Raw genomic sequence first — 24,419 nt, 5'->3', positions numbered from 1 at the left:
GGTTGAATTCAACGCGCTTTCATAAAAACGTGTTTTTCTGGTGTAAAATAAAAACTACTCGATCAAATTAAATGAATTTTTTTTTCGGAGATCTTCAGTCCAAAACAGATACGTTCAATATAACCTTTTTTCGATATTTTCATTTTTCAATGTCTTGATTAAACTGTACAAGTACCGCTAGGCTACTTTTAAGTGGGCCACCCTGTACATAATCCATACAATTGATCAATACTTTTATACGTAATTAATCCGTACTTTTAATACATCCTATTAATACGTATTATTAATACATACTGTTAATCCGTACTGTTAATACTTACTATTAATACGTATTATTAATCAATACTGTTAATCCGTACTGTTAATACTTACTATTAATACGTATTATTATTAATACATACTGTTAATCCGTACTGTTAATCCATATGATTAATATATATTATTACTATCATATAAATAACACACATGAATAACACATAGATTAGGATTATTTATTCGGAGTATTGTTCTAATCTTCATGTTTTTCTCACAGCATTTCGGTTGATAAATATCAGAGCTTACACAAACCGAAACGATGCGAGAATTACATCTACAATGAGAACAGTATTATTTATTATTTTTTATTTATTTATTTATTTTTTTTTTTTTTAAATCCTTTGGAAATAAGTAATTTGTATATATATATATATATATATATATATATATATATATATATATATATTGTGGACTGTTATTCTCATCTTCATAGTTGTTATTGTTGTTTCACTACGTTTCGGCCAACTACTCCTCTGGCCTTCTTCAGATGGTTAACCACGACGGGATAGGAATGCTGAGTCTCTTAACTGTATCCTCAGTAATTACTGCCTTCCATAGTTGCTGTTGCTTCACCAAGTTTTGCCCAACTAATCCTCTGGCCTGCTTTGAATAGGATTAAAACTGATATCTTCAGACAATGCTCACCTGAAACCGTAGACAGTGTATGCTTCCATCCACTGCGCCACTGTGGCGCAGTGGATGGAGGCGTTGAATCTCTTTGTGGTAAAACAACAACAACTATAAAGATGAGGATAACAGTCCACAAACAAATAAAAAAATAAACAAATAAATATGAGAAGAGTAGTCTAAATAATCCAAATAATGCAAATTAAAAAAAATCTTCATTGCCAAAAAATTCCAAAACAGTAAAAACATAAGAATAAAGATGGCGATATGGGGAGTAGAAGTTTCTTCTGTTACTCAATTTTAACATGAGTCTCACAACAAATATAATATATTTTATCTTATATATATATGTGTGTGTGTGTGTGTGTGTGTGTGTGTGTGTGTGTGTGTGTGTGTGTGTGTGTGTGTGTGTGTGCGACCCAAATATACCACTGTGTATTCTAATTAATATAAAAAAGATATCATGATCGAATAACAGTAAGCTTACTTTGTGAAGGAAAGTAGGAGAGAAGAAGCAGAGAGAATGCAATCCAACGGCTTATCATCTTGACTTGATTTAAGAAATCTGAAAAAAAAAAAAAAGAAACTTAAATTATAATCGGATATTTTTTTTTAACACTGACTGTACATCATACATTTATAGGCTCTGAAACTATTTGACAGAATTGCAACAAAATTAACATTTGTAATACGAGATATGCCATTGAGAGGAAAAAAAATATGGATCACTCTTGGCACATGGAATGTGTCATAGAAGATGGGATTGAAATTTTACTACTACTACTACTACTACTACTACTACTACTATTATATTGTTTTATTAGTAGATATTATATCAATATTTATAATAATAATAATTCTTCTTCTCATTGAAGAATTATTATTATTATTATTATTGCTGTTATTATTATTATTATTATTATTATTATTATTATTATTATTATTATTGTTGTTGTTGTTGGTCCTGGATATGGCCTTAAACTATATCCAGTGGTAAGACCCCAGCTTGCAGGCTTTGGGGAGTGTGGGGCCACCCTTTAATTGCCATTGCTCCCAGGTCCACTCTGACCCGGAGTGGTAGTACCTGTTAGGGTCCAAACTATGGGTTAAATAGAAATCGACTTGAAAACAACAAATATTCTATTAAAAATTTTTCTTCAAAATCTTTGGATTCGGCATTAAATAACCTGAAAAGGGTTGATATGCCGTAAAACAAAAACAACCAACCTATTATTATTATTATTATTATTATTATTATCATTATTATCATTATTATTATTATTATTATGATTATTATTATCATTATTATTATTATTATTATTATTATTATTATTATTATTATGATTATTATTATTATTATCATTATTATCATTATTATTATTATTATTATGATTATTATTATCATTATTATTATTATTATTATTATTATTATTATGATTATTATTCACTAGGAGTTTTCACAAAAATCATAATCAGTGATTTTACTGGCAATAACATTTGATGTGATGTTCCTGTGAGTCAGGGTAATACCAAGTCTTCTTAGATTTTACGATCGCACACACTGAGAATTAAACCTTCAACCTTCAGGAGAATATCACTTTTACAATTGATTTTTCCAAGTACTTTAACCACAGGTTCTTGCGGACAGTTCTAGTATAAATTTTGGGAGACTTAACCCTATTTTATTTGTAGGTGTAAATAGCACTATTTAATACTAATTATTATTATCATATGTTACTACATATATATATATATATATATATATATATATATATATATATATATATATATATATATATATATTATTATTATTATTATTATTATTATTATTATTATTATTATTACCGTTTTATCTGTTTTAGTTACATATGTTTCTGCTACTGGATCGTATTTTCTGTTCAAGTCTGACGAAGTTGCTGGATCGCAAATACGATCCGGTAGCAGAAACATGTGTAACTAAAACAGATTAAACGGTAATAAATATAAATACATATATATATATATATATATATATATATATATATATTTGCTCTGCAATAGTATTGAGCACCTTCTTCAGGTTATTATTAATTACCAGTTTTTGCTCTCTCTCTCTCTCTCTCTCTCTCTCTCTCTCTATATATATATATATATATATATATATATATATATATATATATATATATATATATATATATACTGTGTGTGCAAAATCAAGACTTCAAGACAAGGTGTTGATGGCAACAAGAAGTGTATTTCATTTTACGTTACAATTGTTTCAATGTCTAGGTCGACAATTTCAAGCATTATATCGTTTGAAAATTTTTAAAAACCAGCATTTCTTCATTGCTGGTTTTTGAAAACTTTTAAACGATATAATGCTTGAAATTGTCAAACTAGACATTGAAACAATTGTAACGTTAAATGAAATACACTTTTTGTTGCCATCAACACCTTGTCTTGAAGTCTTGATTTTGCACACACAGTATATTAATGCTCAATTATGAAATGTGATAATTTTGTAGCTTAATCCTTAAGTCACCCATTTTTGGCTTAAAACCTATTGGTATATGAAAATTTACTGAATTACACGAACTCAGTATATTACATATATATATATATATATATATATATATATATATATATATATATATATATATATATATATATATATATACCAATATACATCTAATTGACTTTTTCCTCAAAATACTTCTGAAAGAACTCTTCGTATGAATTGTTTGCATATGTAGATTCTTACATTTTCCATATTTTATGACAAAAAACTCATAAAATTTTTAGTTTCATCTTATGAAATAACCTAATATCTAGCATTCCTATCTGATTATTTTTCCCTCCGATTAGAAGAATTAGCATTCTTTGCAATTCTGTGGATTGAGGATTACTTAGCACAACAGTTTAGGATTATTCTGCCGAATAATAAAAACTAATTGTAAACTTCTATTTTACAGTTTTGTTCTTACTATTATATACATTTTTGTGGAAATATATTTTATTTCCTTATAATAGATATCAATCCTTATTTAAGAAGCTCAATGTAATTACATAGCAACAGTGAATAAATGATAAAAAAAACTATATTCCAAAGTTCATGATGTTGACCATTTAATTTATTCCTTTAATTCAATTGACGTTTACAATTCTTGACAGTATCTGTTTCTTCTGATGAGTTAAGGGCAAAATAGATTCACTAATTGATATAATAATTATGTGATTGATTTTACACTACGAAACAGATGCTGTCAAGAATTGTAAATGTCAACTTAATCAAAGGAATAAATTATAAAATGGTTGACATCTTGAATTTTGGAATATAGTCTTTTGTCATTTAGTCACTATACTATAATATATATATATATATATATATATATATATATATATATATATATATATATATATATATATATATATATTATTGTTTACTTATTACTGTTTATATTGTCTATTATTTATAATTAACTGTCCTCATATTGTGTTAAATTCTGTATTAGGTCGACTTAGTAATTGACTGTCTCCCAGCATATATGCTGCTTTTTATACGCCACCGTTTTTTCTCTATAATTTTTCTCTTTGAGTATAATTTTTACTCCTGCCCATAATGGTAGATGGTTTTCCTATTCCCTTCAGATATAGTCAACCATACCCGATTTTCCAACCTTTTCACGTATTACGGCTTTTTGATGTTCTTCTAACCATATTTTATTGGACGACATGTCTCCCTTTTGTATTGTTTTCCACATTTACATGGAATCTCATATACACAGTTCTTAGTTCTTAAAGAGTTCCGTTTAAAATTTCGTCCAAATTCCCAAGTTCAAAAGAAGCATTCCCGAGTTCGACACGATAAACCTGAAGAAGGTCAGAGGTTACATCGATTGAAACGTTGTGAAAATCACACTCAAGATGAGAACAGTAGTCCGATGAATCCAACCTATTTTTAATGTGACTTTCTTTGTAAAGGATAGTTGTTATATTTTTACGATCAAATCAACTAGGCATGGCATGGCAAAATAAAACCAACAATTTTAATTTTCATTAAATAAATATTAGCATAAAATCAACCCAAAGAAGGGCTTCTAAGTAAATGAAATAATATGTTTTCATTGGTTAATCGCTGTTGACGTCATTTTAAGAAAAACCAGATTTCCAATGCCTGTCCATGATAAAGCAAATTTCTAATACATTTTGATAGTTTTACAAGAATGAGAACAATATATTCATTGAGCTGTGCCTTTCCAAAGGCATACCGGAACATTAATTAGGTTGATAATTTCCATGTGTTTATTTTTTATTTATTTATTTTTTACATTTTGCATGAAACTTTCAAGTCCAATATAAACAAGTTCTTGTTGAGCCGTCCCCATAAATAATGAATGTTTTATTGGTTTCATCCAATGCCAGTAGGCGCAGGTGAAACGTGAACAAATTCCACGCGATCTCTCATGTTTTTTCAAATGGCTGGAAATACTTGATGCTTCTCCAAGGGTATCAAGAGTTTTTTTCTATCGTGACACCGTCACTAGATGGGTTGCCTACCACGGCTTAAGAGAGACCCGGGTACCCTCGAGAGAAGGCTACCCCATGCCAGTTTTCCAACCTGCTATTTTTACCTCACAGTACATACAATGGCTCGCCTTCCCAAATGGCCAACCATCTGGTACTAACCAGGCTAAACGTTGCTTAACTTCGGTAATCTGGCAAGAACCGGTGTGTCAACCTGATTGTGCCGTATTAATAAATAATCATATTATTATTATTATTATTATTATTATTATTATTATTATTATTATTATTATGCCGTATTAATAAATAATAATAATAATATTATTATTATTATTATTATTATTATTATTATTATGCCGTATTAATAAATAATAATAATAAATAATCATATTATTATTATTATTATTATTATTATTATTATTATTATTATGCCGTATTAATAAATAATAATAATAAATAATCATATTATTATTATTATTATTATTATTATTATTATTATTATTCCGTATTAATAAATAATAATAATAATAAATAATCATATTATTATTATTATTATTATTATTATTATTATTATTATTATTATTATTATTATTATGCCGTATTAATAAATAATCATATTATTATTATTATTATTATTATTATTATTATTATTATTATTATTATTATTATTATGCCGTATTAATAAATAATAATAAATAATCAAATTCTATGCAATTTACACTATTAATAATTACTAAACTACAACCTTACATTCATTGACCTTTATCCTTTACTCACAAGTAAAAAAAAAAAAAAATCTTGTAAAATAACTCTTGTGTGGCTTTTAGGCTAATATTTAATAAAAAATTAAGATTTTATTTGCTTGAATTGAAACCAATAATAATCTATACAATATATAAATGAAAAATAAGGCATTTACTTGATCTCTGCACGGAGAGCGCGCGCAAGAGAGAAAGAGAGAGAGAGAGAGGGGGAGGGAGATAGCATCAGTTATTCAATTATATACCTCGAGGAATTTCTTACGTCAAAACATTTGAAATAACAAAGATAATATAAATTAAACAATCATATGATGGTTGAAATGTGCTTTCAAAATTTGTTTTGTTTTAGACTGTTGCGTTTCATCAAAACGGATTTTAAGTATCTTCTTTACATTTTGATGAGACTCAATAACATTTTTACGAATTCTTTGCTTTTCATTAGTGATGGGACGATTCCAATATTTTTCCCGATTCCGATACAGTTACCGATTCCATGCTAAATTCCCGATTCCGATACAATCACCGATTCCGATTCTTTATAAATCTCTAATTAGTTAACTATAAGATTGTTATTTTCCCCGATTTTCGTAAAAACGCATGTTAAATAGGCAGGTATTTTCATAAACATAAAAATATACTTGTGGAGGATGATCTATCGATTTTAGCTTTACTTGTAACTTAAAATCAATAAATATTTATCATTTTATCATTATTAACAGCAATGGAAGATTTTGCTTTAAACAAAATCAAATAAAAAAGACAACTAAAAGAATCGTTTTGACATTGGAAAATAGGCATCAATGTTTTCGATTCCGATACCGATTCCGATTAATCGTCCCAACATTACTTTTCATGCACTCACAGTGTTTCAGGTACATTTTCACAGGCTTTTAGAAATGGCTAGCAGGCCGTTTGGTATTGCCCGGTCGTAAAATATGCTTACATATGATATTTTGATTAATGCAGATTTCGTATTTATTATTATATTATATTGGACCCAATATATAGTAATGATTTAGAAATTTAAACAAAAAAAACACAAAATGACTCGTGTGCCATCACAGAGAATCGAAACCAAAACATTTAGCTTATAATTTACTTTTTCCTTTGACATTATTGCCTAAGCTATGAATCTCCACACTAACGTAATGTACTTGCACTAACCCTTATCCCTGAGTGGCTTCCGGGCCTTGATAAGTGGTGATCACTGTGTTATAAAAAAAAAAAAAAAAAAAAGACATGTTTGCTGCAAGGCTAAAAATTAAAACATCAATTAATGGCTATTACGGACTCATTCGACCTTTACCTGACAAATTCCATTTTTTTAATTTTCACACTTTTGCACCGATTTTCCTCCGGCTAAAACCCAACTATAAAGTGTTGCATGGGTTCGAATACCCTGTATATTAAGTTTCATGTCTGTAGATCAAAAACTGACAGAGGAGTTTGGTAGGCAAAATATTTTAAACACATATATATACGCATACATAAGTATATATAGAAAGAGGTTTGTGCTTACTATAACCTTTTTACACAAATATTATGCAAGTATAAATCATGTAGAATATATGCATGAATATTATTACACGTAATAGTTAACTAAAGATGATTATCCCATAAGAAAACCGAAAAAAACTAATAAAGAATTCATTAAAAGAATATGCAAATTAGCTAGAGCTTTTGCAGATGAATGCAATTCCACAACGCATATATAACAATGTCGTATTTTCTTTTTAAATAAATAGAAAAAAGGATTTTTGATATGAATATCAATACACAAAAAAAAATTGATTAATTGGATTACTTAAGGGGACGGCTCATTAAGAACTTGTTTACGTTGGACTTGAAGACGATCATATTGTAGTCAGGCAAACGGAAGAGAGTTCCACAGGCGTGCAGTTCTAAGAAAGAAGCTTTGTTCATCGAATCCATGTTTAGGTTTAGGCACAGGTAAAGAGTTGGGGAAATTATTGATGGTGGTTTTAGCTAGACGCGTGCTTTTCGTTAAATTTTGGCAAGGGGAGGACCATAGATTGGAGCTCAGACGAGCAATTGCTATTAAAATAACGATAAGGCTGAGACAGGCTCGTAATGTCTCTTCTGTGGGAAAGATGTTGCAGGGAAGACAAAAGAGCATCTTCCCACTAAGCTATAAAGCCTATTTTGAATTCTATCAAGGCAGAATAAGGTGCGTCTAGCAGCTCCTGCCCAGATGTGGCAACAATACTCCATTCTTGGACGTACTTAGCTCTTATAAAGGTAGAGAATTGCATCAACTGTGAGATATCTACTGGCGCAGTTGAACGCTCCCACTATTTTTCACCATTTCAATTATTCAACTCAATACATGGATAATTTATTATTTTTGTCTTAGAAATATGTGAAACTTAAGATCATAAGAATAGATGCAAATATTATTTTGAACATTTACTTGGAATTTGTTTGCTTTCAGCTTTTTTGTTACTTTCCATTTTTATGCAGACGTTTTGTTATCAGACTTCACTGTTCGAAATATTTTAGCACTAAATTATTTCATTTTAATTCTGTGGAAAACTATCGATTAAGCACTGGATTATTTATGGCTTTTTGCAGATTATTTTATTGCTATTGTAGCTTAATACAGCACCATCAGGTTGTGTAGTAAATTAATTATATAGTAAGCTCGACTAGACTTTCAAACCTTGCTAGGGCAACTATTAGGTTGGTGCAAAAATAAATTTTTTATATATATAGTTGAACGTCAAAAAACGACATTAATTTTGCACCAACCTAATAGTTTAAGGGAAGGAAAACTCACTAATGGCGGTTATTTTAAACTTTTTCAGATGCAAAAAAAGATTACATAATACTACGTTTGGTGACACATTTTAGCTACCAAATTTGGTCAGGTTTATAATTGAACTGTTGTCAATTGTGTGAGTTTATATTGATTAGTTTTGTTTTACGGCATATGAACTCTTATTTTTTTTCAATTTTCTTATCAATTTGTTCAAGCTGGGGATGGGGCATCCTACCAGAAGCCAGAGATTCACCCGCTATCCCACATATTCCAACCGAGAGTTCTTTTTAAGATTCTGTTATTTAATACCAATAAAACTTGTCAAATAGAATCCTATAGGTAGTATGATTATTTTATACTGTTTTTGAAGAAAAATTTTAAATAAAATTATTTTAAAGAGTCCAACTTCTTTGAGATTTTGGTCAGGCTTGTATCTTTGAATCGGTTCTTTAGATTTTTCAAGTCATAGTATTTCCTTCAGTTTTTATTATTATTATTATTTTTTTTTTAACTTCCAGACTATTAATAATAATTATTGATTGTATCAATTTCTTGACATGATATTTCCATTGGAGACTCTTCACCTTCCAAAAAGGTGTTTTTAAGTAATATGTATATGTTCTGTATAGAATTCACCTACTACAACCTCTTTTGTTCTTGCCATTTCTTTCTTAGGGGCCACTTGTCGATAGCGGCCAAATTTTGTTCAATTTATTATTTTGACGCGTATCCCAACATTTTTAACCATTTTTCTTTGATTATCGTGTTTATAGAATATCAAAGATCAGTATATGGAATCTTTTCTTTTTTTAAATTTTTTTATCAGTAAATGGGGCATCCTACTGAATGTCAAACATTCACCCGCTAACTCAGATATTCTAACTGAGAGATCTTTTTAAGATTCTGACCGTCCCTTTAAGTGCAATTGTTTGAATTTCTCTTGCACTTGGTTCACCGGGTATATTTACCAGGTAATTTTTTAAATCCTTTTTCATGAGACCAGTTGCTCCTATAATAACTGGAATGATAGAAATCTTCCTAAGATTCCAGTTTCTTTTCATGTCGTACATAAGATTTTGGTATTTCGTTATCTTTTCCCTCTCAACTTTGTTTAGCCCAGCATCATTGGAGACACAAACTTCTACTAAGGTTTCTTCTTTCTCCTTGTCTCATATGACTATGTCAGGTTTAATAGCTCTGTTTTCTAGGTATGCAGTTGTAGGAGTTGGATAATGATAGTGGATGGTGCATGACTTAACTGTACAGTGTATACAGGGTGGAACGATGAAATTGTCTCCCTAGAAAAGATGACATGATTCCATTTCCGTTTGGTGAAAACCGGTTTTCTTTTTTGTTGCAGACTATCTACTAGTTGGCCAGTTGTGTACAAATCCCAAGAGCAACATGAACCTTCTATCATGTCTGAAACTGACACAATGTTCAATAAGCAAGGTCGGAGATGTGCCACTGTACAACTCATGCTCTCTACTAATCCAAGGTATGACAACAGGACGATTGTCAGCACTCTCAAAATGCAAATTCGGACAGTTCAATGCTTGAGGGCACTGCTCAATGAAGTTTCCGGCCACGGTTATGGTTTTTGGTGTGGTTTCAAGCGAGGGCCACATCATGCCACCTCACATTTTCAAAGTCAGCTTGAAAGTCAACAGCAAAGTGTACTTGGATGTGCTGAAGAGTGTGGTGATCCCCTGGTGCAATCAGGTGGCTGCTGGCAGACACTGGGTGTGGCAGCAGGATCCCACAAATCCAAAGAGATCCAGGCTTGGCTTCAGAAGAAGCGCTATGACTTTGCACCCTTCTCTCACTGGCCTCCTTCCTCCTTCCCAACCTGAACCTACTGGACTACTTCATTTGGTCATACGTCGAGAACATACGTGTGCCCAACTTTATGCTGATCGTCCAGTAGAGATATTTGCACACTCCATTGTGTCGCGTCGTATAGTAGCCGTCCCCTAGCAGAACCTTACATTCGGATGTCAGGTGGCTCACACTCTCTACTTCTGGCAGAACTTGTCGTAGTATTGGAACGTGTCACGTTCAGCGATTCTTTTGCTGCTTTTTTCTGCTTTATTATTATCATGAATTATTGGCATGACTCGGTATCCAGTACAATTTCATTTTACTCTACGTTTTTGTTATAACTGGAGGGGATTATCCATGTATGTGGTTTTCAGTGCAATGAGCACCGACAGGGAGTCAGAAAAGATGCTTGATTACTCAGTCTTATTATCTTTTGTAACTTTTAGAACTAAGTATCCAGATTCTACAGAATCTGTACTGAAAATTGACGTTTTATCATATATATATATATATATATATATATATATATATATTAGTTTAGTTTAGTTTCGTATATACAAACATGTATAATAGTTTATAATTTGTTGATATTATTTTCATAAGTATGTATACAAAAATTAGAATTAATAAATTTACTAATTATTAAATAGAACATTTTCGTAGAAGATTCATAAGTTAATTAAAATTGTTGGTACGAATAGTTGGGTTTAATGACTTTGTTTGATAATAATTCAATATGGCATAATGGAAAAATAAAAAGGTATTTACAATCTCTCTTCCAATTTTCGGATTTTTATCATGTCAAATCACACTTTATTTCCTTTTGACGGATAGATTGTTGCTATTTCTTCTGATGAGTTAAGGGCAAAATAGATTCACTGATTGATATAATAATTAAGGGATTAATTTTGTGCTACGAAACAGATACTGTCAAGAATTGTAAAAGTCAACTGAATTAAAGGAATAAATTATAAGATGAATTTTGGAATATAACTTTTTGTCATTTATTCTCTCTCGCTCTCTCTATATATATATTTATATATTTACAAAGGAGACACCACTTATCAAGGTCCAGAGGCCACTCAGGAATAAGGGTTAATGAGTGTACGGTAGTCAATGGGACAATAATCATTAGTAGTGGAAATTTGGTAAATTGGATTACTTAAGGGGATGGCTCATCAAGAACTTGTTTACACTGGACTTGAAGACGGCTATATGTAGTCAGCTGGAAAGTAGGTAAACTGAAGAGAGTTCCACAGTTATGCAGTTCTTAGAAAGAAGTTTTGTTCATGGAATCTACGTTTAGGTTTAGGCACAGATAAAGAGTGAGGGAAATTATTGATAGTGTTTACAGCCAAATGAGTGTTTCTCGTGAAGGTTTGGCGAGGGAGGACCATAGATTGGAGCTCAGACGAGCACTTGCCATGAAAATAATGATAAAACACAGACGGGCTCGCAACGTCTCTTTTGTGAGAAAGAGTTTTGTTTTTTTTTTACAAAGGAGTCACCACTTATCAAGGCTCAGAGGTCACTCGAGGATAAGGGTTAATGAGTATACGGTAGTCAATGGAACAATATCATAGTAATCATTAGTAGTGGAAATTTGGTAAATTGGATTACTTAAAGGGGAACGGCTCATCAAGAACTTCTTTATGTTGGGCTTGAAGATGACCATATTGTAGTCAGCTGGAAAGCAGGCAAACTGAAGAGAGTTTCACAGGCATGCAGTTCTAAGAAAGAAACTTTGTTCATGGAATTTACATTTAGGTTTAGGTTTATGCACAGATAAAGAGTGAGGGAAATTATTGATAGTGGTTTTAGTTAGACAAGTGTTCTTCGTGAAAGTTTGGTGAGAAGGTACCACTTTCCATGAAGCTAACAATAAAGCTGAGACAGGCTCGCAACGTCTCTTCTTATATTGCATTATTGTCCCATTTTAAAATAGCAGCATATTCGGTACTATCTGATTCTTTAGAGCCAGTTTTTTTCTTTTTTCTTTTTTTTCATTTTCTTTCTTTGAAGATTGTAACACTGGGTATGGGGCAGCCAAATCAGCTGCCAACATTGCCCTGCTTTTTATTGAAACCAACCGAGAGATCTTTTTAGTATCCTCGTTGTTCCCTTAAGTGCAATTGCCTAGATCTCTTTTGCACTTGGTTCACCAGAAATATTAGTTAGGTAGGACTTCAGGTTCTTCTTCATAAGCCCTGTGGCACCTATAATAACTGGTATGATTGATATCTCCCTAAGATTCCAGTTTATTTTCATATCATACATGAGACCTTGGTATTTGGTCTGTTTTACTCTTTCAGTTCTGTTCAGACCGCCATCATTAGGGGCACTCACTTTAACCAAGGTTGCAACTCTTTCTGACTTATTCCATATAACTATGGCAGGTTTGACAGCAGCGTTTTCAAGGTAGGTAGCTGTAGGGTTTACATGGTCGTAATGTATGGTATATAAGTCATTTCCAACTGTTCTTTCAGGTTGATGTTCCCAGGACTTGCTGCTGCACTAGATATTTAATTTTTAATTTTTAGAGCCACCTGTGTAGATTTACTTATATTTGGGATGATGGGTTTTTTTTATGTTTTCAAATTTATCCTGAAATATAATTGGGTTCATTTTGTTCTTTGAAGTTGTTATCAAATCAAAGGTACAGGATGGTTGTTTTAATTCTAAAGATGGAGTTTTGGATAATATTGATTGGTGCATGAGTTCGATTCCAGTTCGCTGGTAAGTTTCTAGATATGGGAACTAAATGACCTAATAGCGTTGGTTTTTCTCTCTTTTGTATTATGTTTTTATTTAGTGAAAATGGTGAGAACTTTCTCACATATTGAATATGTAAATGGTCTTCATTGGCTTCGATATATGAACTCTCCACTTGAGACGTGCGAAAAGATCCCAAAAGTGGGTTCTCTATTGAGCTAGAAAACTACTTAAACCTGAGAGTAACCTGTACCGCTACAAGGCCACCATTCGCCCATGCATGGAGTATTGTTGTCATATCTGGGCCGATGCATCTACCACTAGTCTCTCCCTCTTGGATAGGGTCCAAAAAAGAACCTTCAATCTAATAGGTCCCACTTTGTCAACCAAGCTCCAATCCCTGTCCCATCACCGCAATGTTGCATCTCTGTGCCTATTTTACACGTATTTGTCAGTCATCTCATAAGATGTATAGCAATAACATACTGAATTTTCAAGAGTCTACGACAATTTTAATTGCCTGTACAAAAAAGCACCTTGTATACTAGCAGGAATATTATTTTTGATAGTAAGTTATACAGAATATTGTAGAAAACACCGCAGAATTTCCACCTATTTTCCCTTAGTCATTATCATAATGTTAATGTTCTAAATTCTGTGAAAGATCTCTCAGTGCTGGTGACAACTTAAAAAGTTAAAAATAAATAAATTTATTCTCTGCACTAAATGATTATGTTTTATTTTTTTTATTTTGAAACCTATCATTTCAGGGAGTTAATATTTGTTTATGTTTTAAAAACGTCTTTTTAAAAATACAAAATATGTTATACCTGGGACAAAACTATTCAGTGAATTGTATACAAATACCAAACATTTATTTGTTTCTATTGACTTGCCTCCCCGCGAGGGCAGAATTAAACTCACGTTCAGTATTTTAATGCGCGTGGAGGAGGGGGGTGGCGGGAGGGAGGGAATCTAGCTCTCCAAAAAGGGACAGTCAGAAATGGGACAAAAATTTAAATTATTTCAGTTTAGAAGGATTTCTTCTTTGCTCACAGACGACAGAAAAGATTAAATATAATAGCGCAACAGATACTACACTTTGCAATATTTATTTGTAGACATATGAAAAAAAAATAATATTTGCAACACACTAAGTACGATGCCATTCAAAAAAACAAAAAAATTACTTCTTCTTCAGAAAGTTAGATACAAAGTCGTTTGCAGTTGATGAAACTGTTTATGTGAATCGAACTAGCTCAGAACTCGAGACACACAGATTTTCAGTTTGTGCCATTAATCACTTAGTCATCGTCACACAGGTACTACGCTTTGCTCTTAACCAAAAGGCCAAGGAAAAAAAAAAATTTCAGTCGTTAGTATATAATTGTTATCACCTAGTGTTTTCTTTAACGGATATTTTCACTATCGATGATGGTGGTGGTGATGATGAGACTTATTACCACTCAAATTCCAGTGTAGACCAATGGCCACCATCAACGAGAAATCAATGGTAAACGGCTGTTCCGATAGCACAAATTACTTTGCAAATGTTATCGAAAGAGGTGAAGAGTACTAGAAATCTAGGGAGACTCAGGCTCCAGGGAACACTGCAGGTTTTTCTCAAAGAGAATTACTTGATGATGGCCTGTATGAAAACTCTTAGTGAGATGATGATGATGATGATGATGATGATAATGATGATAATAATAATAATAATAATAACAACAACAACAACAACAACAACAACAACAACAACAACAACAACTAGCTGAATCTGTGGAAATTCTACGTTAGTTGAAAACATCATCACATAAGCAAACAATAGAATGTCCTTCAATAGAATAATCAGTGCAATATTAATTCCGATCAGACTGTGAATCAAAAAATAAATATTTTTGTAAACAAATATGGATAACTACTTGCGATATATTATTACAACAAATAGAACTAAGACACTGGCTGGTGATAAATAACATTAGTATTTTGATCTGCACCAACCATGCACTGGCTGGCGATAATTAACGTATTATTGTGACCTGCATCAACCAAACACTGGCTGGCTATAATTAACTTATTAGTATTGTGATCTGCTCCCACCATACACTGGTTAAGGGTTACCTAACTTATTAGTATTGTGATCTACATCCACCATACACTGGCTGGCGATAACTAACTTATGAGTATTGTCATCTACACCCACCAGACACTGGTTGAGGATAACTAACTTATTAGTATTATGACCTGCACCCACCAGATACTGGCTGGTGATAAATAACTTAATAGTATTGTGATTTGCACCCACCAGACACTGGCTGGCAATAACTGACTTATTAATATTATGACCTGCACCTAGCAGACACTGGCTGACGATAAATAATTTATTAGTATTATTATCTGCACCTATCAGGCATCGACTGGTAATAACTTATCCATTTGAAACAATTGTTTATTGGGCATTTTAGAATATTCCATTTCCATAGTAAGGGAATTAAGTATAATAATGGTTGGTACGATTTGAAATATTGCATCTTTATTTTAAGGGATGTTCAGGATGATAACGGTCGAAGCGAATTAGCATATTAATAATGATAATGATAATGATGATAATAATAATAATAATAATAATAATACTAACTGTGTGAGAACTCCTAGTGAGTGAAATAATAATAATAATAATAATAATAATAATAATAATAATAATAATAATAAATACAAAATTGACTACTCCTCCCACCTAAACAAAAACCCTGTAAAGTCAGCATTGACTGGCACCACATACAATAGTCGAAAGGTCAAGGAGGATGGAAAGATCGAGGAGGGGAAGCACTAATCAGACCTCCACTCGATGGGTGTAAAGAGGACTGGGACCTTAAGGGAGCCTACTACTGCACAAATACCAGTGATGACTGATAGTCATTGCCAGCAAGAAATCAATGCCAAGCGACTAATGTGATAATAAAAATTCTTTTGCAAAGTTTATCAAAAGAGGTGGAGAGTACTAGAAATCTGGGGAGACTTGTTGTCACCCAGACTCCAGAGAACACCACCGGTTTTTGTGAGTGAGCAATCACTGATAATGAATTGTGTAAAAACTTTTAGTGAGTACTACTAATAATATTGTGTAATTTAAACAGGCACAGTGACGTGTAGAGGGTAGGGATGACGGGACAGTATCCTCGGACAGCCAAATTAAGGGGAAAGTACATCCTATCATATTTAATCTATTTCTCTTTCTTATGTGCTTGCTTTATATGTGCTTCCATACATTTACTGCTCTTGTATCCCCCTCAATAAAAATACTCAATCTGTCCAGCAGTAAAATCCACATACCTTCACTGTAGAGAGTCCTAAGATACCAGAGAGATTTCTACTTTAATATCTTCTTTCCTCAGAAAACTTGCTTTTGACACTCCCTTCCTGTTCATTGTTTCCTCGACAGTACTAGTATATAAAAATTTAAAAGTAATTTGAATAAAATCAAAATATAATTTGAACACAAATTTAAATATTATGTAAAAAAATTTCAAAATGTAATGTAAACAAAAATTTAAATGTAATGAAAACAAAAATTCAAATGTAACGTCAAAAAATTTTTTAAAGTAATATAAACAAAAATTTAAATATGTAATAAAAATTTTTTAATGTAAACAAAAAATTAAATGTAATGTAAACAAAAATTTTAATGTAATGTAAACAAAAATTTAAATGGAATGTCAACAAAAAATTTAATGTAATTTGAACAAAAATTGTAATGTGATGTAAACAAAAATTTTAATATAATGTGAACAAAAATTGTAATGTGATGTAAACAAAAATTTTAATGTAATGTGAACAAAAATTTAAATGTAATGTAAACAAAAATTTTAATGTATGTAAACAAAAATTAATGTAATGTAAACAAAAGTTTAATGTAATATGAACAAAAATTTTAATGTAATGCAAACAAGAATATAAATGTAATGTGAACAAAAAATTTAAATGTAATATAAACAAAAATTTTAATGTAATGCAAACAAAAGTTTTAATGTAATGTAAACAAAAATTTTAATGTGATGTAAACAAAAATTTTAATGTGATGTGAGCAAAAATTTAAATGTAATGTGAACAAAAATTTTAATGTAATGTAAAAAATCTTTTAATGTAATGTAAACAAAATTTTAATGTAATGTGAACAAAAGTTTTAATGTAATGCAAACAAAAATTTAAATGTAATGTGAACAAAAATTTAAATGTCATGTGAAAAAAGTTTTAAATGTAATGTAAACAAAATTTTAATGTAATGTAAAAAAATTTTAATGTAATGTGAACAAAAATTTTAATGTAATGCTAACAAAAATTTAATGTAACGTAAACAAAATTTTAATGTAATGTGAACAAAAATTTAAATGTTATGTGAACAAAAATTTAACTGTTATGTGAACAAACATTTAACTGTTATGTGAACAAAAATTTAAATGTAATGTGAAAATTTTTTAAATGTAATGTGAACAAAAATTTTAATGTAATACAAACAAAAATTTCAATGTAATGCTAACAAAAATTTAAATGTAAGGTAAACAAAAATTTTAATGAGATTTAAACAAAAATTTTTGTGTAATGTGAACAAAAAATTAAATATAATGCCAACAAAATTTTAATGTGATGTAAACAAAAATTTAAATGTAATGTAAATAAAAATTTAAATGTAATGTAAACAAAAATTTAAATGTAATGTAAACAAAAATTTAAATGTAATGTAAAAAATTTTTTAATGTAATTTGAACTAAAAATTAAATGTAATTCAAACAAACATTTTAATGTAATGTAAACAAAAATTTAAATGTAATTTAAACAAAAAATTAAATCTAATGTAAACAAAAATTTTAATGTGATGTAAACAAAAATTTTAATGTAATGTAAACAAAAATTGAAATGTAATGTAAATAAAAATTGAAATGTAATGTAAACAAAAATTTAAATGTAATGTAAAAAATTTTTTAATGTAATTTGAACTAAAAATTAAATGTTATTCAAACAAACATTTTAATGTAATGTAAACAAAAATTTGAATGTAATTTAAACAAAAAATTAAATGTAATGTAAACAAAAATTTTAATGTAATGTAAACAAAAATTGAAATGTAATGTGTACAAATCTTCAATGTAATGTAAACAAAAATTGAAATGTAATGTGTACAAAAATTTAAATATAATGCGAACAAAAGTTTTAATATAATGTAAACAAAAAATTTAATGCAATGTAAACAAAAATTTAAATGTAATGTAATAAAATATTTTAATGTAATGTGAACAAAAATTTTAATGTAATGCGAACAAAACATTTATGTAATGTAATAAAATATTTAAATGTAATGTAATAAAAAATTTAAATGCAATGTGAAAAAAAATTAAATATAATGTAATAAGAAGATTTAATGTCATGTAAAATAAAAATCTAAATGTAATGTAAAAAATAATTTAAATGAAATGTAAACAAAAATTTAAATGTAATGTAATAAAACTGTTATGTAATGTGAACAAAATTTAAATGTAATGTAAACAAAAATTTTAATGTAATCGTAACAGACATTTATATGTAACATGGACAGAAATTTAAATGTAATCTAAAAAAATGTAATATAGACAAAAAGTTAAATTTAATGTTAACAGAAATTTGAATGTAGACCAAAATTTAAATGTAATGTAAACAAAAAATGAAATGTAATATGAACAAAAAATAAAGTTTTATGTAGAAAAAATATAAATGTAATGTTGACAAAATATTAAATGTAATGTAAACAAAAAAATAGATGTAATGTAAATGACAATTTAATTTAATGTAGACAAACATTTCAATGTAACATAAACAAAAAATGAAATGTAATGTAAAAAAATATTGAATATAATGTAAACAAAAGATTTAATGTAATGTAAACAAAAATTAAATGTTATATAAAAAAATTAAATGTAAAGTAAACAAAAAATTATATTCATATAAATAAAAAATTTAAATCTAATGTAAAAAAAAATGTAAACAAAAAACTAAATGCATGTAAACAAAAATTTAAATCTTAGGTAAACAAAAATTTTAATGTAACGTAAACAAAAATTTTAATGTAACGTAAACAAAATTTTAATGTAACGTAAACAAAATGTTAATGTAACGTAAACAAAATTTTAATGTAACGTAAACAAAATTAAATCTAATGTAAACAAAAAATGCAATGTTATAAAAATTTTAATGTAATGTAGACAAAAATTGAACTGTATAATGTGAACAAAGACTTAAATGTTATGTAAACGAAAATTTTAATTTAATGTAATCAAAATTTAAATGCAATATATAAAATAATTTAAATGTACTGTAAACAAGAATGTAAATAAAAATTTAAATATAATATTAACAAAAATTTTTATGTTGCTGCACAACTTACCACTTAGGAATAATAATAAATCTGTCCCATAATCACAATAGTCTCTTCAAACTTAGTGGCAAGATGACTTGCTTTTGATTAATAAAAGTATTTAAAAAATAATAATAATAATAATAATAATATTTCTCAGTACTAGGACTTATACTTGAGTCTTTAAAGGATATAATCAAGGAGTTGGTAGAAGGCATCACTAGGGCATCACTAGACCCTTTACACCACTGTCTGGAATCTGGAGGAAAATCATTTATTTATGAATAAATCTTATCCCAACAGATGACCCAAATCACCTATAACTTTCTTCCATCTCTCATATATATTAACCCAGTCTAATTATTCTATTGGAAGCAATTATTTTTGTATATCAAACTTTAAAATCTATGGATGATTTCAAAATCCTATAATTTATGTATTTGTGTGTCTCTCCTGAACAAAAGTTAGTTTAAAAATAGTAAATTAGCAGTGACAAGAGGGATGTAAGTATAGAATATAAAATTTAGATTTAAATAAATGAGAGGCCAGAGACGTACAGAGAAGGGTGTCATGCTAGGGGTTCCTAAGCACCTACCCCTTTTACTTCTGTTTTAAAAGTACTCTTTTCAGAGGAATGCATTATAGGACTGTGCTCCATCGAGGCACGGTTTTTTTGGGGGTTTTTTCACTTGAGCACCTACCCTGAAAAAGTTTTCTCTACATCACTGTGAGAGGTGTTTGGTAATGTGTTGGGTTAAAAAAATAGAATTAAAAAAAAATATAGTGAGTGTCGAGAAGATGTCGTCAGCAGAAGAAATGAGTGAAAAAAACCCCAAAAAACAAACAGAATAGTAGATTGAAAGTATACTGCTAGTTTCGTATTATTGGACTGGATATGTGTACAGGAGAGCTGAAGAAACATACTAGAGTGTAGGTTTTTAGAGAGTTTTTATGGAGATATTATGTGGCTGGTTGGTTAGGACAAAAGTCAGAACGAAGAATGTAATTTCGTAAAGTGTGACGTTAACCAAGAACCAACACGTTGTAACCTCAGTCGCAAAGGAGACAGGAAACAGAAAGAACTTAAAGTCGTTTCTTTTTTTTTTTTTTTTTTTTCTCTGTACTAAAGTTTAAGTTTATACTTGAGTCTTTGGGGCATGCAAACAAGGAATCAGAATAATGACATCACCAGGTCCAATTAGAATGGATAAAATATACGGAAATGGTAAAATAAAAATAAGGAATTTGAGCAAAAAAAAATGAAAACAGAAATCTTGTGTTCATCTCACTCACGTTTTCACATCATTGTACCGGCAACAGATGGACTCCATTTGAATTGGCAAAGAAATTCTGAATAGAATGACCTTTTGTGTGTGGGGGGGGGGTATTTTTATTTTAAATGTCAACAGAATTTTTATCCTATCAAATCCAGAGAATAAACAATAAAGATTGTGTACATATTTGCCAATGATAGACATTCGAACTATGATTTAGTTTCGCTGTGCCACTTTTGCTCAAGAAACAAATAAAACAGATTTGGACGTCACACAGAAATATTTGATAATAATAATAATAATAATAATAATAATAATAATAATGAACATGATGATGATAATGCTAATAATAATAATAATAATAAATAATTATAATAATAATTATTATAATGATGATGATGATGATAAATAATTTTGATAATGGTAATAATAATAACTAATAATAACTAATACTAATAATGAAGTTAATAATAAATAATAATAATTAATAATGATAATATTAATGATCATGGTAATAATAATAATAATAATAATAATAATAATAATAATAATAGCTGAAAGGGATATGGATGAAAAAAAAAGTTAAGATAGTACCTATAATAGTAGGAGCACTAGGAACAGTTCTGAAAAAACTTTGAAAAAAAAATGTGAGAAATTGGAATCCGGGGAATGGCTGGGAAGATACAAAAAATAACAATAATGAAAACGGCTGAAATATTAAGCAAAACCCTTGAATGCGGAAACTAATATACTTAAGACACATGCACGGGCAAGACAAGCTGCTGCAGAGACAAAACATAAAGAAGCGTTACATGGAACCAGGAATATTGAAGATGCATATCCATAAGTTCTCTATCCCATCCCCCATCCCCTCCCATTACCCAATCACCCCCCCCCAAAAAAAAAAAGAATGAAGCCAAATAGTCGAGAAAAGTCACAGAGGATGAAAAGACCGAGGAGAGAGTACTGACCAGACCTCCACTGGACAAGTGTGAAGAAAACTGGGACTTTGGGGAGGCTTATTGCCACTCAAATTCCAGTGGCGACCAATGGCCACCGCCAGAGAGAAATCAATGGTAAGCGGCTGTTGAGATAAAGCAAATTCATTTGCAAATGATATCAAGAGGTGGAGAGTACTGGAAAACTGGGGAGACTTGTTGTCACCCAGCTCCCAGGGAACACCACAGGTTGTTTTCAAGGAGAGATTCTTTTATGACCTGTGTGAAAGCTCCTTGTGAGCCAATAATAATAATAATAATATTAACAAATAGTAATGATGATATAATAATAATAATAATAATAATAATAATAATAATAATAATAATAACTAATACATAACTACTACAACTACTACTACTACTACTAATAATAATAATAATAATAATAATAATAATAATAACTAGCTGAATCCGTGGAAATTCCACATAAGTTGAAAACATCATCACACAAGCAAACAATAGAATGTCCTTCCATAGAATAATTGGTGTAATATTAATTCCGATCAGAAAAATAAATATTTTTCTAACCAAATAAGGAGAACTGCTTGAGATATATGATTACAAGAAATAGAACTATAGTAAGGCATCACATTTTTCAAGAGATTATAGTTTAATCAAAATGACTTTTAAATCAGTTACTAATAATTATGTTACAATCTTTTCTTGATAATCTGATAATTAGGCATGTATGTAATAAGATTTGATAGAAACATGTTACATGTCAACTTTTGCAATTTTTTTCATAGTGCTAAGAAAATGGAATCAGTAAGGAGTGTGATTGGTGGGATTTGGTTAAAGAAAAAACAAGGCCGATAGCCATTAGTCACGTGCTCTCGTGTAATGAATGAATGCGTGAATGTAGGATTGACATGAAATTCTTAAAGATAAACTAAAATGACCGAAAAATGGCCTGAAATGACTTAAATAAATAAAAAGTAAATGACTTAGAATGACTTTAATGAACTTAAGGATGAATTGAATGACCTTAAGAATGACTTGAATGCTTAAATAATAACTGGAATCCTTACAAAACAACTTGAATGATCTGGAGAATGACTTGAACGGCTTTGAGACTGACTGATTGTAATGTGAGTGATCATTTTACATTAAATTAATACAGAAAAGTGATCCCCCACTTTATATCACAATAAGTACCGCATGTAGTAAGAACAGATACTCCACTTTGATCTTCATATATAATTTATTTCGTTAAAATGAAAATTACAATCAAAATAATTCAATGTAAAATTAAAATAAATTAAAAGTAAAATTTGCAATTTAGAAAACAAATTTTGGCACACGGCTCTATAAGATCTGGGAGGAGGAGTGTTGCAGGGTCTTTGTTACTAAAGTGAAAATCGAGTCTTTGGCGACTTTACTCTTGACTGGCAACATTTACCACAATACCTCATTCACTCTGTGGACTCAAAACTAACTAATGAAAACCCCAGCGTTTTTGCAAAAAAAGGATATATATACAATTTCTGTATGTGTGTGTGTGTGCAAAATTTTTTTTTTATTATTAACTCTGTGTGTGTGTGTGTGTGTGTGTGTGTGTGTGTGTGTGTGTGTGTGTGTGTGCGTGTGAAAAAATGTTCAATTCATTGGAAAATAAAAAGTTCTTGAATTTGGAAGAGAAACAGTTCGTGTTGGAGAGTGGGGAATCTAGAAAAAATATACAAAAAATAAAATTGCCTAATGCATTGTTAGTAAGATCCCTCCCTGAGCTAATCAGGAGCTGCTAGAAAGGACTTGTCCTGCCTTGATAGAGTTCAAAATAGACTTCGTAGCCTCGTAGGAGATGTCCTTTTCTCCTCCTTGCAACCTCTATCTCACAGAAGAGATGTTGCGAGTTTGTCTCTGATGTATCGTTATTTTCATGGAAAGTGTTCAACTGAGCTTCAATCTATGGTCCCCCCTCGCCAAACTTTCACAAGAAACACTCGTCTAGCTGTAAATACTATCAATAATTTCCCCCACTCTTTATCTGTGCCTAAACCTAAACGTAGATTCCATGAACAAAGCTTCTTTCTTAGAACTGCACACCTGTGGAATTGTCTTCCGTTTTCCTGCTTTCCGGCTGACTACAATATGGTTGTCTTCAAGTCTAAAGTAAATAAGTTTTTGATGAGCCGTTCCATATAAGTTATCAAATTTACCAAATTTTCATTACTAATGATTACTATACTGTCCAATTTCTACTGTACACTCTTTAACCCTTATCCTTGAGTGGCCTCTGGGCCT

The 24,419-nt window shown here is 30.1% G+C and overlaps 1 protein-coding gene across 5 annotated transcripts in view; it reads right to left on the bottom strand.

Moving 5' to 3' along the window:
* The window catches only part of LOC145285837 (basic phospholipase A2 RVV-VD-like), a 79,455-nt gene that overhangs the window by 31,173 nt on the left and 23,863 nt on the right, over nt 1–24,419 (bottom strand). Inside the window, exons 1-3 of one of the 5 annotated variants that reach the window (XM_080134272.1) lie at nt 21,197–21,350; nt 16,852–16,962; nt 1,430–1,507 (exon numbers count right to left, since the gene is read on the bottom strand). In XM_080134272.1, coding sequence (XP_079990398.1) covers nt 1,430–1,487 — 58 coding nt within the window. In that variant the 5' untranslated portion in view covers nt 1,488–1,507; nt 16,852–16,962; nt 21,197–21,350. Of the gene's footprint in view, nt 1–1,429; nt 1,508–16,851; nt 16,963–19,933; nt 19,953–21,196; nt 21,351–24,419 lie in introns of those variants that run through there. The other 4 variants (XM_080134274.1, XM_080134273.1, XM_080134275.1 and 1 more) reach the window with 4 other exon arrangements.

This window comes from Euprymna scolopes, chromosome 10 (assembly GCF_053919585.1).
Source record: "Euprymna scolopes isolate OS-2025 chromosome 10, ASM5391958v1, whole genome shotgun sequence".
NCBI classification, from domain to species: Eukaryota; Metazoa; Mollusca; class Cephalopoda; order Sepiida; family Sepiolidae; genus Euprymna; species Euprymna scolopes.
The sequence above is the reverse complement of the archived record's forward strand: the minus strand, read 5'-3'. Positions and strand labels throughout refer to the sequence as shown.